The sequence below is a fragment of the Sinocyclocheilus anshuiensis genome, unplaced genomic scaffold, assembly GCF_001515605.1.
Source record: "Sinocyclocheilus anshuiensis isolate Anshui unplaced genomic scaffold, SAMN03320099.WGS_v1.1 scaffold2551, whole genome shotgun sequence".
NCBI lineage: Eukaryota > Metazoa > Chordata > Actinopteri > Cypriniformes > Cyprinidae > Sinocyclocheilus > Sinocyclocheilus anshuiensis.
The window spans coordinates 52,232-67,837 of NW_015558706.1; the positions used below are offsets into that span (position 1 = coordinate 52,232).

A 15,606-nucleotide genomic window follows, 5' to 3' on the forward strand; every position below is an offset into this window, starting at 1 on the left:
GAATTAGTGCTCTCCCTTTATCCCATCCAAACTGCACACACACACCCGGCCGGAGCAGTGGGCAGCAATTTTGGCTGCTGCACCCAGGGAGCAGTTGGGGGTTTGGTGCCTTACTCAAGGGCACCTCAGTCACCGACTCTTTAACCATTAGGCCACGGCTTCCCCACAAGTCACCATACTTTTTTTAATTCGCTTTGGTACTATTTTTACATGAAAGTTGTACATTTTCAAAACTCTTAGTGCAAAAATCCGAACTGATCACACTTAGTCACTGCTAGTGTGAAAACCGCTAGTCAGTCTTTCGAAACCTGATCTCATGCTTTCATTAGTTATATATATGTTTTCATTCCACATGACCATTACTTAAATCACATGAAAGATTATTGTTATATGTAATGGCAAAATGTGGTTTAATCACCGAAACAAGAGTATGATCTTCTTTCATTTTACAGTCAGTTCATTCAGTAGCAAACAATGCAAAATACATCAGTTAAATCACCCTTGTTGGTGAATTAAATATGCTACAGTAATATAGGCTACAGTTGTCACGTTCGAAAACACACTTACATTACCTAACTTACATAACTGACATAAAATCGCTCTGGTTACTAATGTAACATCGGTTTACTCTGATACTGGAGTCTGATTTGTTCACGTTTGTGTAGCTGCACAAACCAATGGCACTTCAGCCCGCCAAAAGGGGAGGGGCCAACCTCTATACATCTATTTCGACTGATGTGACAGTCATCGATTCACGTGCAGCCTTATACTTATAACACGGCAGCATATGCAAAAGTCGTTCCCTTATCTCAGGGAACCGAGGTTACGTTAGTAACTGGAGCGTTCCCTTTCGAACGATCTCTCCCATCACGTTGACAACCTTATGGGGAACACGTCCAATAGCGCCGTGCAGAATGAAGCCGCTCTGCGAGCCCAGCCCCAGAGCACTTTTATATAGCAAATCTATAGTTGTACCAATGATTCACAGATTAAAAGATTAGTTCACTTTCAAACTAAATTTCCTGATAATTTACTCACCCCCATGTCATCCAAGATGTTCATGTCTTTCTTTCTTCAGTCGAAAAGAAATTAAGGTTTTTGAGGAAAACATCCCAGGATTTTTGTCCATATAATGGACTTCAATAGTTACCAAACGGTTGAAGGTTCAAATTGCAGCTTCTGAGCAGTTTCAAAGGGCTCTACACGGTACCAGACGAGGAATAAGGTTGTTATCTAGCTAAACGATCGGTCATTTAAAAAAAAAAATAATAATGTTTATGCTTTATAAACACAAACGCTAGTCATGCACTAGCTCGACTTCAAGCATTACGTAATCACATTGGACAGGTCACTCGTGATGTAGGCGGAAGCACCGTCCCAGCGTTTACAGGAATAAGGGTCTTATCTAGCGAAACGATCAGTCATTTTCTTAAAACAATAAACATTTATTTACTTTTTAACCACAAATGCTCATCTTGCTCTAGCTCTGCTTCACGCATTAGGTAATCCCGTTGGAAAGGTCAAGTGCGGTTAGCTCTTCGTCTGTGTACTCCAGTTCAGAAAGGTAGAGTAGGGCGAAAAACTCCATCTCATTTTCTCCTCCAACTTAAAAATCGACCAACATCGTTGTTTTATCTTTTTTTGTAAAGGGCGTTTGACTTTCTTTACACGTTCACTTTGTAAACGCTGGGTCAGGCATTCTGCCTACATCACTCGTGACCTTTCCAATGTGATTACGTAATGCGTGAAGTCGAGCTAGTGCACGACTAGCATTTGTGGTTAAAAAGTATATAAATGTTTATTTTTTTTTAGAAAATGTCGAATTGTTGTTTCGCTAGATAAGACCCTTATTTCTCGGCTGGGATCGTGTAGAGCCCTTTGAAGCTGCACTGAAACTGCATTTTTCTTTGCGACTGAAGACATGAACATCTTGGATGACATGGGGGTGAGTAAATTATCAAGAAATTTTTATTCTGGAAGTGAACTAATCCTTTAACTATTTTTTAAATTAGTACTAAAAGTTTTGAAATTACCTCTTGCTTGAGTGAAAATGGCACCAATTCAATTAAAAACTATTAAAAACTAATACCTAAAGTCTGCATATTAGACCTTAAGGGTACCACCCGAGTGACAGCTTTTGAGTCTTCCCAAATGAACACTAATTTACACTGACTTTGTATGCTTGTACATGATGTGTGACAAATGTACAAGAATGTCCTATTGAAATATTTAAGATATATACTGACAAACACAGTACCTACTCAGTCAAATTTTACATTAACCTACTGTATACACACATAATTGTCTATATTATATATTGTGTTTCTGCTATTTTGTACATTGTCTATTTTATTTGTATATTATTCTTTTTATTATCTGTGTCCTGTCTTGTCACTGTCATTCTGTTGCATTGTGGAGCTTCTGTCACTAAAACAAATTCCTCATATGTGTAAACATACCTGGCAATAAAGCTCATTCTGTTTCTGATTCATTCTGATTCTGATTCTGATTCTGTATTAATTCACAGGCGGTCTGCCATTTGAGGATTTACACACTATTGAATAAACTGTATGGTCCGTTTCAGTGTCAAGCGATGTTGTTTGGTGTTGTCCAATTGTACTGTAGGTGGTGCTGGGGTGATTATTTTTTTGCATCTCCGCTGGTATCTGTGAATTGTTAAGCCATATTAACAATGCAATAAACAAAACCAGAAAATCCTTGAAGTCAAATTAGGAAATGTATTCAGACTCAACATATTTATACAGTTAACATGTTACTATTTTTAACTTAAATTCTGCCCGATGGATGTTTTTGTCTCTTTCTTACCTCAGAATTGGACATTGTCTGACTGGTATTGTGAGTGTGTCTGTGTTCTTGTGTAAATCCATACGCAGTTTGAGGATTCGCTGATTTCTCCAACATCTCCAGGGGTCTTTGTACTTTGCTCTTTGGCTGTAGAATAATCCAATCAAACAGTCATACAGATCCTTCTATACCACTTAATATTTACATGCACATTTAAATTTACATGGTTAATAGTGTTTGGACACTCACTGCTGCTTCTTCCAATGAAGACAAGTTTTTAATAAGAAGGCTTCCAATGTTACTCAAGTCAAGGGAATTGTGAGCAACATTTGTGGCCCTTTTCAAATTCAGCATGATAGTGGCCTTGTACACAAAGCAAGACCTACATAGAAATGGTTTACTGTGTTTGGGCTGGAAAAACTTGATGGCCAGACCTGAACTGAACTGAAAAGCTGACTGATGCTGTTGTGCATATGATCCATACAGTCATGTTCCAACATATAGAGCAGTGTTCTTTAATAGTATAGTGTATGCATTCCTTTACATGTGTAGTGTTGGCTATCCATATAGGCTACATTTGGCCATATAGTGTATGTTCTGAAACAGTCATTGCTCTGATTAATTACACAAAGTGTATGATTGCATTAAAGTGCCAACAAAAAAATTCTTTAAAAAACAGAGATGCCCAAACCAGGGTCTACAGGCCGAAGTTGGCCCACGATGACCTCTGATTTGCCCTGCCATGCCATATCATGCCATAATAATAGTGGGAAAACATGACATTGGAAATCTTCATTTCTAATTTATCTTTGTGTTTTAAGACTTTTTTTCTATTTTTGCGTTAAAATTTAGAGAATATACTGGAAATTAATTAGATTTTTCATAATATAAGATCTTAATATATTTGGATATAATGCAAAATTTACTTTCGGCCCTCAGCCTTCAATCAAGTTTGATTTTTGGCCCTTTATACTGAAAAGTTTGGGCTCCTCTGGTGTAAAATTAAGTAGATATTTGGTGGATGATTTTATCAGAATTTATCAGTTTTCCAATAAACTTATTACATGTAAAATTATGATGATGATGACTCATGTCACGTTCTTTCTAGGGCTCAAACCACCCCTGAGCTACTGGACACACAACCTCCCAAATGTCCATCACATGACTCATGAGGATTCTTGAATTAAGAGCAATTATAATCTGTCATGGCTGCACAAAAAAAGATTAAAATCGGCATAAACGGAAGTTGCCGTTATCTTTTAATCAATGTTGTGATGTATATCTGAGTGAAATGGCTTCTCGAATGAGAAAATAATATAGAGCGGGACTTGGTGTTGTCCATCAGGAATTAATTGGATTGCTGTTGTTTGCTATTGCTGCAATCACATGTGAGTGACGGGCTGCTGGAGGGGAGCGGTTATTGCTCCGCCTTCACACCAGTGCACACGTCATCAGCGTAGAGATGCTGATGCAAGGAGAGGGGAAATTCATTTGATTACATGTTATGAGGACACGTACATTTGAACAAATGAATAATGTGCATGGATAAATCATATATAATAAACACGGCAATATTCCATTAACAAATAAGAATTATGATGTCATGGTGAAGTAGTATTTTGAAGCTTACCTGAACTTGTGCATAGATTGTATGATCATTCTGCTGGGCACCTAAGAGATTTAGAATAGTATTATTATAAAGAATCTCCTGTCAGTTACTATCACCATAGATCCTTGGTTTCTCCACTATGAGGCACCATATAAGATTTACATAAATCTCCATACACAAATGTGAAATAGTCAAACATTATGTAAGTGTTGTGTAGATGTAAAGTTCTAGATCTGACGCTGGTGTGTATAAGCTTTTCATATGTATTTGTTTGTGCATTCAGTATGTGACTGCTTCACCTTTGTGTATTCAGAGATTCATGTAAGCGCAAGTAAAATTGTAACTGGTGCCATAACTGGTGCCTCACATCACAACCATTTTGAATCCCATAAAGCTGTTGTTCTGAGGATATAAGCTCTTGATAATTTTGTAAAATATTTGAGATAAAAGATAAACATACCTTTGTTATTATTCTTGCATGAGCAGTATGTTACAGCAGTTGCAACTAAAACCAACAATGAAGCACTTATAACAATGACAATGAGCCAGTGGAGAGGAAAATAACTGTTGTTGTCTCCTGTTGTCTGTTGATTCTCATCTGAAACAAAAAACATTATATTAACAACTACAGTCATTAGAACACTCCAGAGGTAGTGAGGATAAATGGCTAATAAATTTTAAATGCATGACTAGAAAATGCATTTATATGCTTTGCATTGGGTTTGTGGGTCACTTATTTACTTTGATAAGGTGTACATAGGTGTTTAATCTGTATTGTGTTATTCTTCCAGCTGACTGGGTTGCTATAGTTACAAATAACTATGTCCTCTTTACAATACAGGGTTAGAGTCTGTATTTTAAATGATATATTTTCCTTCTGGCTGCAGTTGTTGTTGTGGTAGATTTCTCTGATTGTACGATCATGCCCACTACATGAGACATTCACAATACAGGAGTTAACAGCGATCATGGTGACGTTCCAGTTAAGAACAGGAGAGTCCACTGGATCTGAAACATATTTATGAAAACTGCTGCATGAGAATGCATCGTATATGACAGACCCTAGAAAGTTTTTTTTTTACAAACTTTTTTGTGTAGCAAATTCAAAAGTGAAACTGAAAAATTTGCTTTGGCCAAAAGGTACAAATTTGCATTTTCTGCAGAAAACATTGAAACTCTGCAAGATTATGAATTAATTTAAGCACGTACCCTTTATTCTTGATACTGGTTTTTAATGTGGTTTAACATGCAACTCAGACTCACCTATAACAGATACTCTGTATTTAGCAACATTTATATTATTCGATCCAAATATTTCTGCTGTGTAGAGTCCACTGTCTGTCTTTTTCGTGTTCTTCAGTGTTAGCGAGAAGGTTGACAGATTGAAAACCACACTGTAGTTGTTAATCTCTGTCTCTACAGTTTTCTTACTGAATGTCACAATATTTTCTGATTCATGATTCATCCAGACCAGTGTATCAAAAGGTAGTAGTTTATCAGTCTGTATGTCCAGTTGAACAGAACTTCCTGTCTGCACAGAGACGGCATTTTCAGCTTTGCACACGGATGCTAGAAACAGAGAGGATAATGGAAAAGATTAAGGTAAATGTCCAATTGTTCAACAAATATAGTACACAAAAGTGTAATATTGGCATAAAAATTCCATCTTTTTGTTGCAAAACTTATTCGATATGATGAAAACAAACCAAATTTAATTAAAAAAAATTACATTTTGTGCTCACCGACTTTTATAGCAAGGTTTTTATCTAGCTGTTTGCTATAATAGTAGGGGAAAGTAAGCGAGTGTAGTGCTGTAGAACAATTTCTATGTTCTATGTTCTCTTTTTAGTTCTTAAAAAGAATCCTGAATCATCAATGCATGAAATAAATAATAAAAAACCATGTGATAAGTGTTATTGATTAATTTTTTATAATAATTAGAGATAATAATAATAATTTAAGAATAATTTTTCCTATAATATTAAAGGGGTCATATGATGCGATTTCAATTTTTCCTTTCTCTTTGGAGTGTTACAAGCTCTGTAAGAAGATCTGTCAACAGTATTTAAACAGTAATTTATATTTCAAATAAATAATCCTGGGATATGTTTAAAAGTCATGTAGTAACCTCCCATTTCAATGCACAGCAATGATTAGCAGACACGCATATCAATGGTGACATTAATAAAAATGGTGAAAGTCATTAATTACTATCTCTACTGTATCTAGTTATGCAGTAGTCATGCTATTCCTGTGAAGAGAATGATTTTCATACCTGTGGTGGAGATCAGCACTGCGATGAAGATCATGAGCAGATGACCAAAAGCCATTGCAATAAACGGCCTGTTCTGCTGTGATTATACGGTGCATATTAGAGAAAACTTTGTGTTTTATATCACCTTATTAAAACTGTCCACGCAGTGTCACTCACCTTGGAATATATGACATACAATATGTAAATATATGAATACTGTCTTTTCTATTAATTTGAGCACATTTAAAACTCTAGTCTATGCTTGAAAACCAGTTCTGTTACCATTAACTGAATAACTACCAGAACTGCTACACCAACCAAGTCAAAAAGCAGCTTAGAAAAGAGAGGAGGAGCTAGCTGCTTTCTGCAACCACATTGTCTACCACAGGAAACTAGCCCCTAGTTGTGAGAGCAAGTGTGGCTGTTCATATCTAAGTTCACTTTTAAGTTTCTTCAAATACAGGTCCAAGGTCTTATCTTCGTCTAACTCTACTTGTTACAAAAATATGAACATGACCTTTAAATGATCAGAAATATTTATTGTAAATTTAAATGAATAATATTTCATATTTGAAAGTTCAGAATTGAGTGATAAATGCCTTTTTGTTTTGCCTTTTGTTCAGTTTAATAATTAAAATGAGCTAAAGTAACACAATTTTTGTACATATTGTAACAACTTAATTTTATTTCGGTTAACACTACTTAATATATTTAAAATTAAAGTTTACTTAATTCATTTGTGTTAAAACTACATGAATCATTTTTGCGGATATAACTAACCGGGCAGTGGATCTGTAATTCCCATCATGCTTTGCAAGGGACTGAGTGTTGTAATGTTTTTTAATTTTGTGGTTACCATTATGCAGAAGACTGTTGCCTGTGCTTAGGCTGTAGACACTCAAAATGTAGCTTTTATATACATTGTATATAATAATGAACACAACTGCTTGGTGAACATAAGAGAATTAATTAAACTTCAGTAAGTTGATTTAAAAAAAAATGGTCCCACATAAGAAAATTTATTTCGAGAAACGTAATAAAGTTAAGTTGAAAATACTAGAATAAATTAATTTGACCTAAACCAACTAAATTGTGTTGCCCCAACTAAACAGATGTGTTTAGAATTAACTAAATTAAATTGTGTGTAAAGACTTCAATTAAATTAAGTAAGGGTAATAAATTCATTTGAGTGTAGTTGCAATGTACAGTAACTGATGCATGTGTGCTTTATAACCGCAAACAAGGCATACAAACCACACTTAAGACTAATTAAACTAAAAAAAAAAAAGCATTAAAGTTTATTTTCACTGCATTTATTTTAGATAAATTTCTCCCATGCTTCTTTGAACTTTCCCTCCGTATACTTCCTCACTTATTCACTATACAGTTTAATTTAAATAGGTGGGAAAGTGAACTGAACATAGGCACTCACTGCATATTGGAATGCCCTGTTAAGTCTACTTCACATCACTATCGTGCAATTGGAACTTTAAAAGATTCCACACTGGTATGACAACTCATTGCCATATCAACACCTACTGTAGAGAAAACCACCGCCAAAAAGTGTGTTGTGGCAGATATATACATATTTATGAATTGGTATCAGCTGGAAAATCCAAAATTTATTTTTTTAATGTGTAGAGGACATAATCTTTCAGATGGGGCTAGAGAGTTAGGTGCAAATATAAATTAAGTGTTGTACTGGTGCATTACATTGTCTCCTCCTTCATATGCTCTTGGGATCTTGAAACTTTTTTTTTTTAATATAGCCTACTGTATATTTTGTATATTACAAATTTTGGTAGACATATGTCTATGAAATGTAAACAGACTTGGTAAATCAACATCAACAAATATGCAATTGACATTGTAATGAGCACATGTTGACAAAATAAGAAACCTTTTTTTTTTTTATCTTTATTCATATCACAATTTAGAGCATTATTGTACTCAGTGTAGAGGTAAGTAATATCCAAGGAAGAAAAATGGTAGTGGGTGATCCATGGTTATCTGCAAAAAAAAAAAAGAAAGAACAAAAAAGAAATATGTAACATTTAAAGTCTGGAGATAGAAAATAAGATTTGACATTTTAACAGTGAAGCTGAGAAATGTCTTATGAATGATTCACAACAGGAGAATTATATGCTATTGTCAAGTGAAACATGGATTAACACATATACAGAATTATTCAATGTAATGCTCACAAAATTGAATCCCACCATTTAACTGGGTTGCTATTGCTATGGATACCAGCAACAAGAAAAAGGTTGGTGTGAAAATCCAGATTTAAAGGGGTCATATGATGCGATTTCAATTTTTCCTTTCACTTTGGAGTGTTACAAGCTCTTGGTGCATAAAGAAGATCTGTAAAGTTGCAAAGACTAAAGTCTCAAATCCAAAGAGATATTCTTTATAAAAGTTCAGCATCAGCCACACCTACCTAAAACGGCTCATTCTAACACGCCCCCACATATCTACCTCACTATGTGGGAAGATTTGCATAACGCCGCCCAAATGTTCACGCAAAGAAAGAAGGCGTAACTTTTATTCTCACTATAGTAATGTTGACGCTGCAGCCATGTCGTGAAGACGCTGTGTGCTTCGTTGTGAAAGCGAAACTACTTTGTTTGGTCTTCCAAAAGAGGACGATATCCGCTTCGTCATGCCTAGAGCTGATTCGTGCTGGTCGCTGAGAGAATACATCAACTTTCACCGTGGACGAAGCGGAGTTCAGCCCGGGGTCATCACATGTGGTTGCCGCTCATTCGTTGGATCCGCCGGGCGCACCATTCTCGACCCTGCCGCCTCAGCTCACTCTATCCCGGCCTCAGCGCACGCTAAGCCGGGGCTTCCCCTCACGCTAGCCTGGCCTCAGCTCACTCTAGCCCGGCTTCAGCTCACTCTATCCCGGCCTCAGCGCACGCTAAGTCGGGGCTTCCCCTCATGCTAGGCCGCTGTGTTTTTCGTTGTGAAAGCGATAATGTTCTTTTTAGCAGCATCATATGACCCCTTTAAGTAATGCCACTTCCCTCTGAGAGCAGAATCTGCTTTGGCTAGTGTTGATTTTAAGGTTCTAAATTCTACACTTACCAACAACAGATACGTTATACTGACAAACAGTTTTGGTTTTTTTTCCAATTGTTGTTGTGCAGTAAAGTCCGCTGTCTGTCTTCTGCATTCCCATCAGTGTTAGAGAGAAATTTGTAGTATTGAACACCACTCTGTCCTTGTACGAACTGGCAGGGTCAGTGGCTTTAGTCTTATTGTAGTATGTCACAATGGTTTCTGAGTGATTTCTGGAAAAAGGTGTTTTCATCCAGATTAACTGTAAAAACTGTGGAAGCTCTTCTCTCTGAACAAACTCAAAACGGTCCCCTGCACGCACAGACCGATTCTGGGGCTGGATTTCAGCAAAGGATACTGCAGGGAGGGAAAATAAAATTTAGTTTGAAATAGATCAGATCCACTACGCAGGGAATTTTGGTGATACCTGCATGCTGGATGTTTTTAACACGTATGCGCCTTAGTGAATTTGGTGTCATAATGAAAGTTTAAGTTTTCCTACCCATGTCTGCTACAGACCGTAAAGTCCCTTTTGCACACAGACTGCAAATCATAGCAATTACCAGCAGCGTAAATCCAGCAGTCTCAGACTGGGGAGAATAGTTCTAGTGGTGGGAAATGGTTAGGCATTTATTATAGAGTGGGGTTTACCATTTTAGTGAGGATAGGGTTAGTGGTGGGAGGCCATTTGGTATCATATAAAATGAAAGGATTTTTTTGGTCACACTTTATTTTAGGTCCAATTCTCACTATGAACTATTAACTATGACATTTGCCTCTATAAACTGCAGAATAAGGCATTAAAATGTCCTTTATAATTACTCATAAACAGCCATATGGTAGTAATATGCATGCTAGTCCCTAAAATAAAGTGTAACCAGTTTTATTTATTCATTTATTTTTTGTAGGCTATACATGTGACAAGGAGGCCTGTCCACCCGTCAGGAAAAACAAATTCTGATTACTAGTTACCCATTCAGTGAGTACAGCAGGGGAAAATATTCAACAGATTGACCTATTTTAACAATGTAAAACATGCTGAAAAGCTGTTTATCAACCATCAATTTTTCTTAATGTTCATGAAACTATATTTTGCATTTTTGAAAGAATAAAGTACTATGCAAATGTCTTAGGCATGTTACATTTTTCATCAAACAGTTTGCTTTACTGTGCCAGTAGGAAATATCAGTTTACTTTTCCAAACCTTAATTTTGTTTTTTATTTTTAATATTCCAGTGAGATTTTTGTTTGCACAAGGACTTTGAAAAAAGATGGTCTACACAGAAATCTGATCTCACCATCAAGTCTGTTTGGGATTACACGAAGAGACATCTACTCGTTGCTTTTAAAACTGTGCTGGGTGCACTTGTGCTCAATTTTTGAGGTAGATTTGTAGATAGATTTCTCCACTGTTGTTATGGATTTAGTCTGTCTCAGTTTTTTTCTGCATCTTTATGTAATCCCAGAGGGGCTCAGTGATGCTGAGATCAGATTTCTGTGTGGACCTGTCTGTTGTCAGACTTCTCATTCATACAAAGCTCTCCCTGGATTTTTACACTTAATAGCAGAAGTAATGTTTGGAAATATAATCAATTGACTTAGTCTCATTGTCAAATGGCTCCTGACATAAAAAGAAAAAAAAATGTTGTTCCTCATTTTAATTTTGGTGAAATATATAGAGCAGCCAGTTGAAGTTCTGTTAATAAAATTGTAATGTTTTCCAGTCACTTTAAAGGGGATCTATTATGCAAAATTATTATTTTTTTTACATTGTATTTATTTGAACATAATTGTGTGTACACAACCATCCTATAATGGTAAAAATCCACCCACTTCTCTTTTTTTAAGTCAGAAACAGTGTCTCGAAATTAATTGTTAATGTCTGCTTCCTTTTGTGATGCCATAAATGGGTTTGGCCCCGCCCACAACTGGTGATAGACTTTGCGACCAAACTGCCAAATATATTGTGATTTGAACCATCACATACTTACACAAAACTCTTCACACCTACTATATGATTTATGATTAAAAATTACCAAAAATGTATCATGTATACTGCTTGTAGTGATCATATATATGCTAAATAAGTGTGTGTGTGTATGTATATATATATATATATATATATATATATGCTATGACAGATATTAGCAATGGCATAATCTCTGTAAAACGAACGGTGGTGTATCTGTATTCAAAACATCTGTTTTACTAGTAGCTTAATAATGATCATTCTCAAAATGACAAAAACAAGAACTACAGTGTAGAAAGTTTCTTTACGAATATTTTTACGAATTAATCATCAAAATATTATTCTATAGACGATATGCCGGTAAATGCTCAGTGATGCCATAACCTGTGCAGTCATTACTGTCACAATAATCATTAATAATCAATCAACATCAACATAATGAAAGTGTGTTTTACCTGTTTTGAAGGTAAGTAGAAAAATAAGTGATACGAGTAGGTGATTTACTGGCATTCTCACAATTTATAGATTTGTTTTTTTAAAAAGAGAGAAAGGAACAGAGCTCAAAATGACTGCCGCTGCATTGACTACCTATTAAAAACGGAAGTTCAGCGTGACACAAAAAGAAACCAAGTTATTGTGCAACCTCAGGTCCTAGTTTTTAATTTAGTACTAAAATGCTATTTAGAAATGAAATAAAACAATTTGAACATAATGAACATAAAAGTTCAGTTAAGTGTAGAAACACATTTTGTCTTATTCAACAAACATATCTCCATCTCATTATAATATGCTGGATCATAAGAGCGTATGTGTGTGTTTGCATGTGCCATGTCCATATGATATAATCATTTTTAACAACTTCACATCATTCTATTCTCACAGGATCTGCAATAAAGCACATGAATTCAGGAAATACACTTTCTGACACTTTTTTTACACTCTGCAGCGCCTTCTGATAATAGCATCAGTATACATACAGAAAACAGAAGTTTCAACAGGCTAAAATCAGGAAACTGCTACGTTGCTTGGAAATGGTGAGACGTCACATGACATCATTTTGGCTCAGTTCAGTCTGTGGTGGAAACATTAGCATGAAAAAAGAACCAAATTTTCCGGTGCTCAGTCAGTTAGGACTCAAACAAGAAACCCTTCTTCCTGTTACTCCGCAGTCTGTGAGTTCACACAAACCCAACTGAGAAGAGATCTCAGAGCAAAGGATGATGGGTAAGCCCTTAACAGTTTGAGCTTACCCAAGAAGGTTTTTGCTCTTGTCAACCTATCAGCTTGTCATCAGACTGCTATAAAATCTCAATCTCATTTAGTTGATGTACATTTCAGGTCATCTTTAACAGACAACATATGTTTAGCACAAAGTCATCGGGGAAATATAGTCATTCTCCATACAACAAAAAAAAAAACTTTAGTATATCAGATCAGCTAATTCAACTTTAATGCCACATGTCTGTTTCACATGCATCAAAAAGTGTGATTTACTGGATACAATTTAGGTTACTATTTAAGGAATTTAACTTGGTAAAGAGAATCCATTTGTTACACATGCAAAATTGTCTCAAAAAGCAGACTGAGAAAAGTCTGAGTTGGTGTTTTTTAAACTAGTTTTTGTGGCAGTAAGTTTTTGAGTGTGTGTCTTCATCTTTGCCTTTCATGTTGGCCTGTTTAGCTTACAGACAGAGAGAAAGATGTGGGTGTGAGATCAGATAACTGATTGCCTGAAGCCCACATAGGTCTGTCTTCCTACATCAATGAGGACATCTAAGCACTTACTGTCAGAAGCTGCTGCTGTTGAGAGGGGCGCTTAAAAACTTCTTTGTTAGATCCTGTAAGGTTGTTCTGAGAAATAGGGGTGCACAGTACATTCTGTAGTTACAGTATATTTGGCTACTTTAATAGTTTGGGTCTTATTTAGGCTCTTTAGTCTGTGTTGTGTTCCCATAATCTTTTGAGAAACTAGTCTTAATCTTGAGATGTGAGCTTTTGTTAGCCTCTCCTTATTTGGACATTCACCATCTTACTTCCTCCCTTTGATCTGCCTGATTGACTGAGGTTAAAGCTCTCACCACTCTACGTAAGAAAAATAAATATAATGGAAAAACAATTTTCTGCATGCAAACATCCTTTTTGTTTGGCCTCATGTTTGGTTTCCTTCCTGTTCCGGTCCTGATTGATTGTTCATTTGATCCCAGGTGTGTTTCCCTAATTACCCCATGTATTTAGTTTGATTCTGTGCAGTCTGTCTTTGTCCGGAATTGTACGACTACCCCTCGTCCTACGTGTGAGTTCCTGCCTGTTCCGTGTGTGCTCCAGTATTTGTAAGAATAAAGACCTTTTGAATGTTAATCCTCTTCGTCTCCGAGCTCCGTCTCCTCATCTCTGCCAGAGTAGGCGAAGCATGACAACAGGTATGTTAGCTGGCAACCCTATTTCATACTGCACCTATAGAACATTCACGGAGCAGGTTTATTATAGTTAACGAAAACAAATAATAAACATTTTTGTGATACTTAATTTGTATGCACAGTTTTGTTATAAATACTGACTTTGTGAGGAATAATTGACGACGGGCCGTTGAATTATTAGAAAAATAATGCACACCCGAGGTGGTGATGCGGCCACGGGAAAGAGAAAGAGAGAGAGAGAGAGAGAGTTTGTGTGAATTAGGCTACCTCTGTGCGTCCAACAGTGTTCTGCAGCAGCGTCTCTAAACAGCGCTGTTATTACCTCACTAGTGAGAAATGTCTGCTGTGTCTCATTTAGAAGGCTGGAGAGAAAAGTTCATAGTAGTTTGTAGTAATGGAGTTCCAAATTTGTGAGCACAGAAAACATTTGTCATATGAAAATGAGATCCATCTGCAAAAGGCTCTGGTCTTCACAACAGCTAGATGTCTAAAGTGGAAACATCCTCTGCTAATTTACGTTATTACAGTTAACTATGCAAAGTGATATGGAACTGTCATGCAGTCAAGAGAGCTGCCTGGAACTACGTTCACTGTGCGTTTCCCTGAAAATAATTGCACACCTCAGAACGTTCGTCAGCCAGGGAAGTCTGGCCTAATGGCCTAATGGTTAGAGAGTCGGACTCGTAACCCCAAGGTTGTGGAGTGCTCTCTCCCACCTTCAATACCACGACTGAGGTGCCCTTAAGCGCCTCAGCATAAATGGCTGCCCACTGCTCTGGGTGTGTGTTCACGGTGTGTGTGTGCGCACTTAGGATGGGTTAAATGCAGAGCACTAATTGGGTCACCATACTTGGCCACATGTCACGTCATTTTCAATCCGATTCAAGCATTCAACGGCCCCGTAGTATAAAACAGAAATAAATTATGTATATATATTACTCCATGCAATTATGTCAATGTTTAAACAATATATTTTCTCGTAATAATGACATGTCGTTAAAATTATATTTTCTCCAAATAACGAGATATGTCATAATGATATGTTTTTCCCATTATAATGAGATAATGTTTAAAACTTATCTTTGTATGTATTATTGTCATTGGATGGTCACTAATTTAAGACTACAGACTACAATATTGGAATCATAGTTTATCCAATCAAAATCAACAAATGGTGGTTTTTCTTGTGTTTGTAGTGTAACAGGATTTCCTTCAGTATGGTTAAATGATATTGGTTGGATGTCACTGGATACGGGAGAGAAAAGTTCATAGTAGTTTGTAGTAATGGAGTTCCAAATTTGTGAGCACAGAAAACATTTGTCATATGAAAATGAGATCATCTGCAAAAGCCTCTGGTCTTCACAACAGCTAGATGTCTAAAGTGGAAACATTTCACCCTTACCTTCGATATGTGGATTAAACAGGTGTTTACTTGTGTAAAACTGGAAATCATTCTCAGAGTTTTCTGTAACACTGTATGTTGTAATTG

The 15,606-nt window shown here is 36.4% G+C and overlaps 1 protein-coding gene across 1 annotated transcript; it reads right to left on the reverse strand.

Moving 5' to 3' along the window:
• Window positions 1-4,222: 4,222 nt before the first annotated feature.
• Window positions 4,223-6,744, reverse strand: LOC107681442 (natural killer cell receptor 2B4-like). The gene is made up of 5 exons (XM_016477746.1): window positions 6,690-6,744; window positions 5,678-5,983; window positions 5,156-5,422; window positions 4,436-4,476; window positions 4,223-4,270 (listed from the first exon to the last, which is right to left on the reverse strand). The coding sequence occupies exons 1-5, from the start codon at window positions 6,742-6,744 to the stop codon at window positions 4,223-4,225; spliced, it is 717 nt and encodes a 238-aa protein (XP_016333232.1).
• Window positions 6,745-15,606: the final 8,862 nt, after the last annotated feature.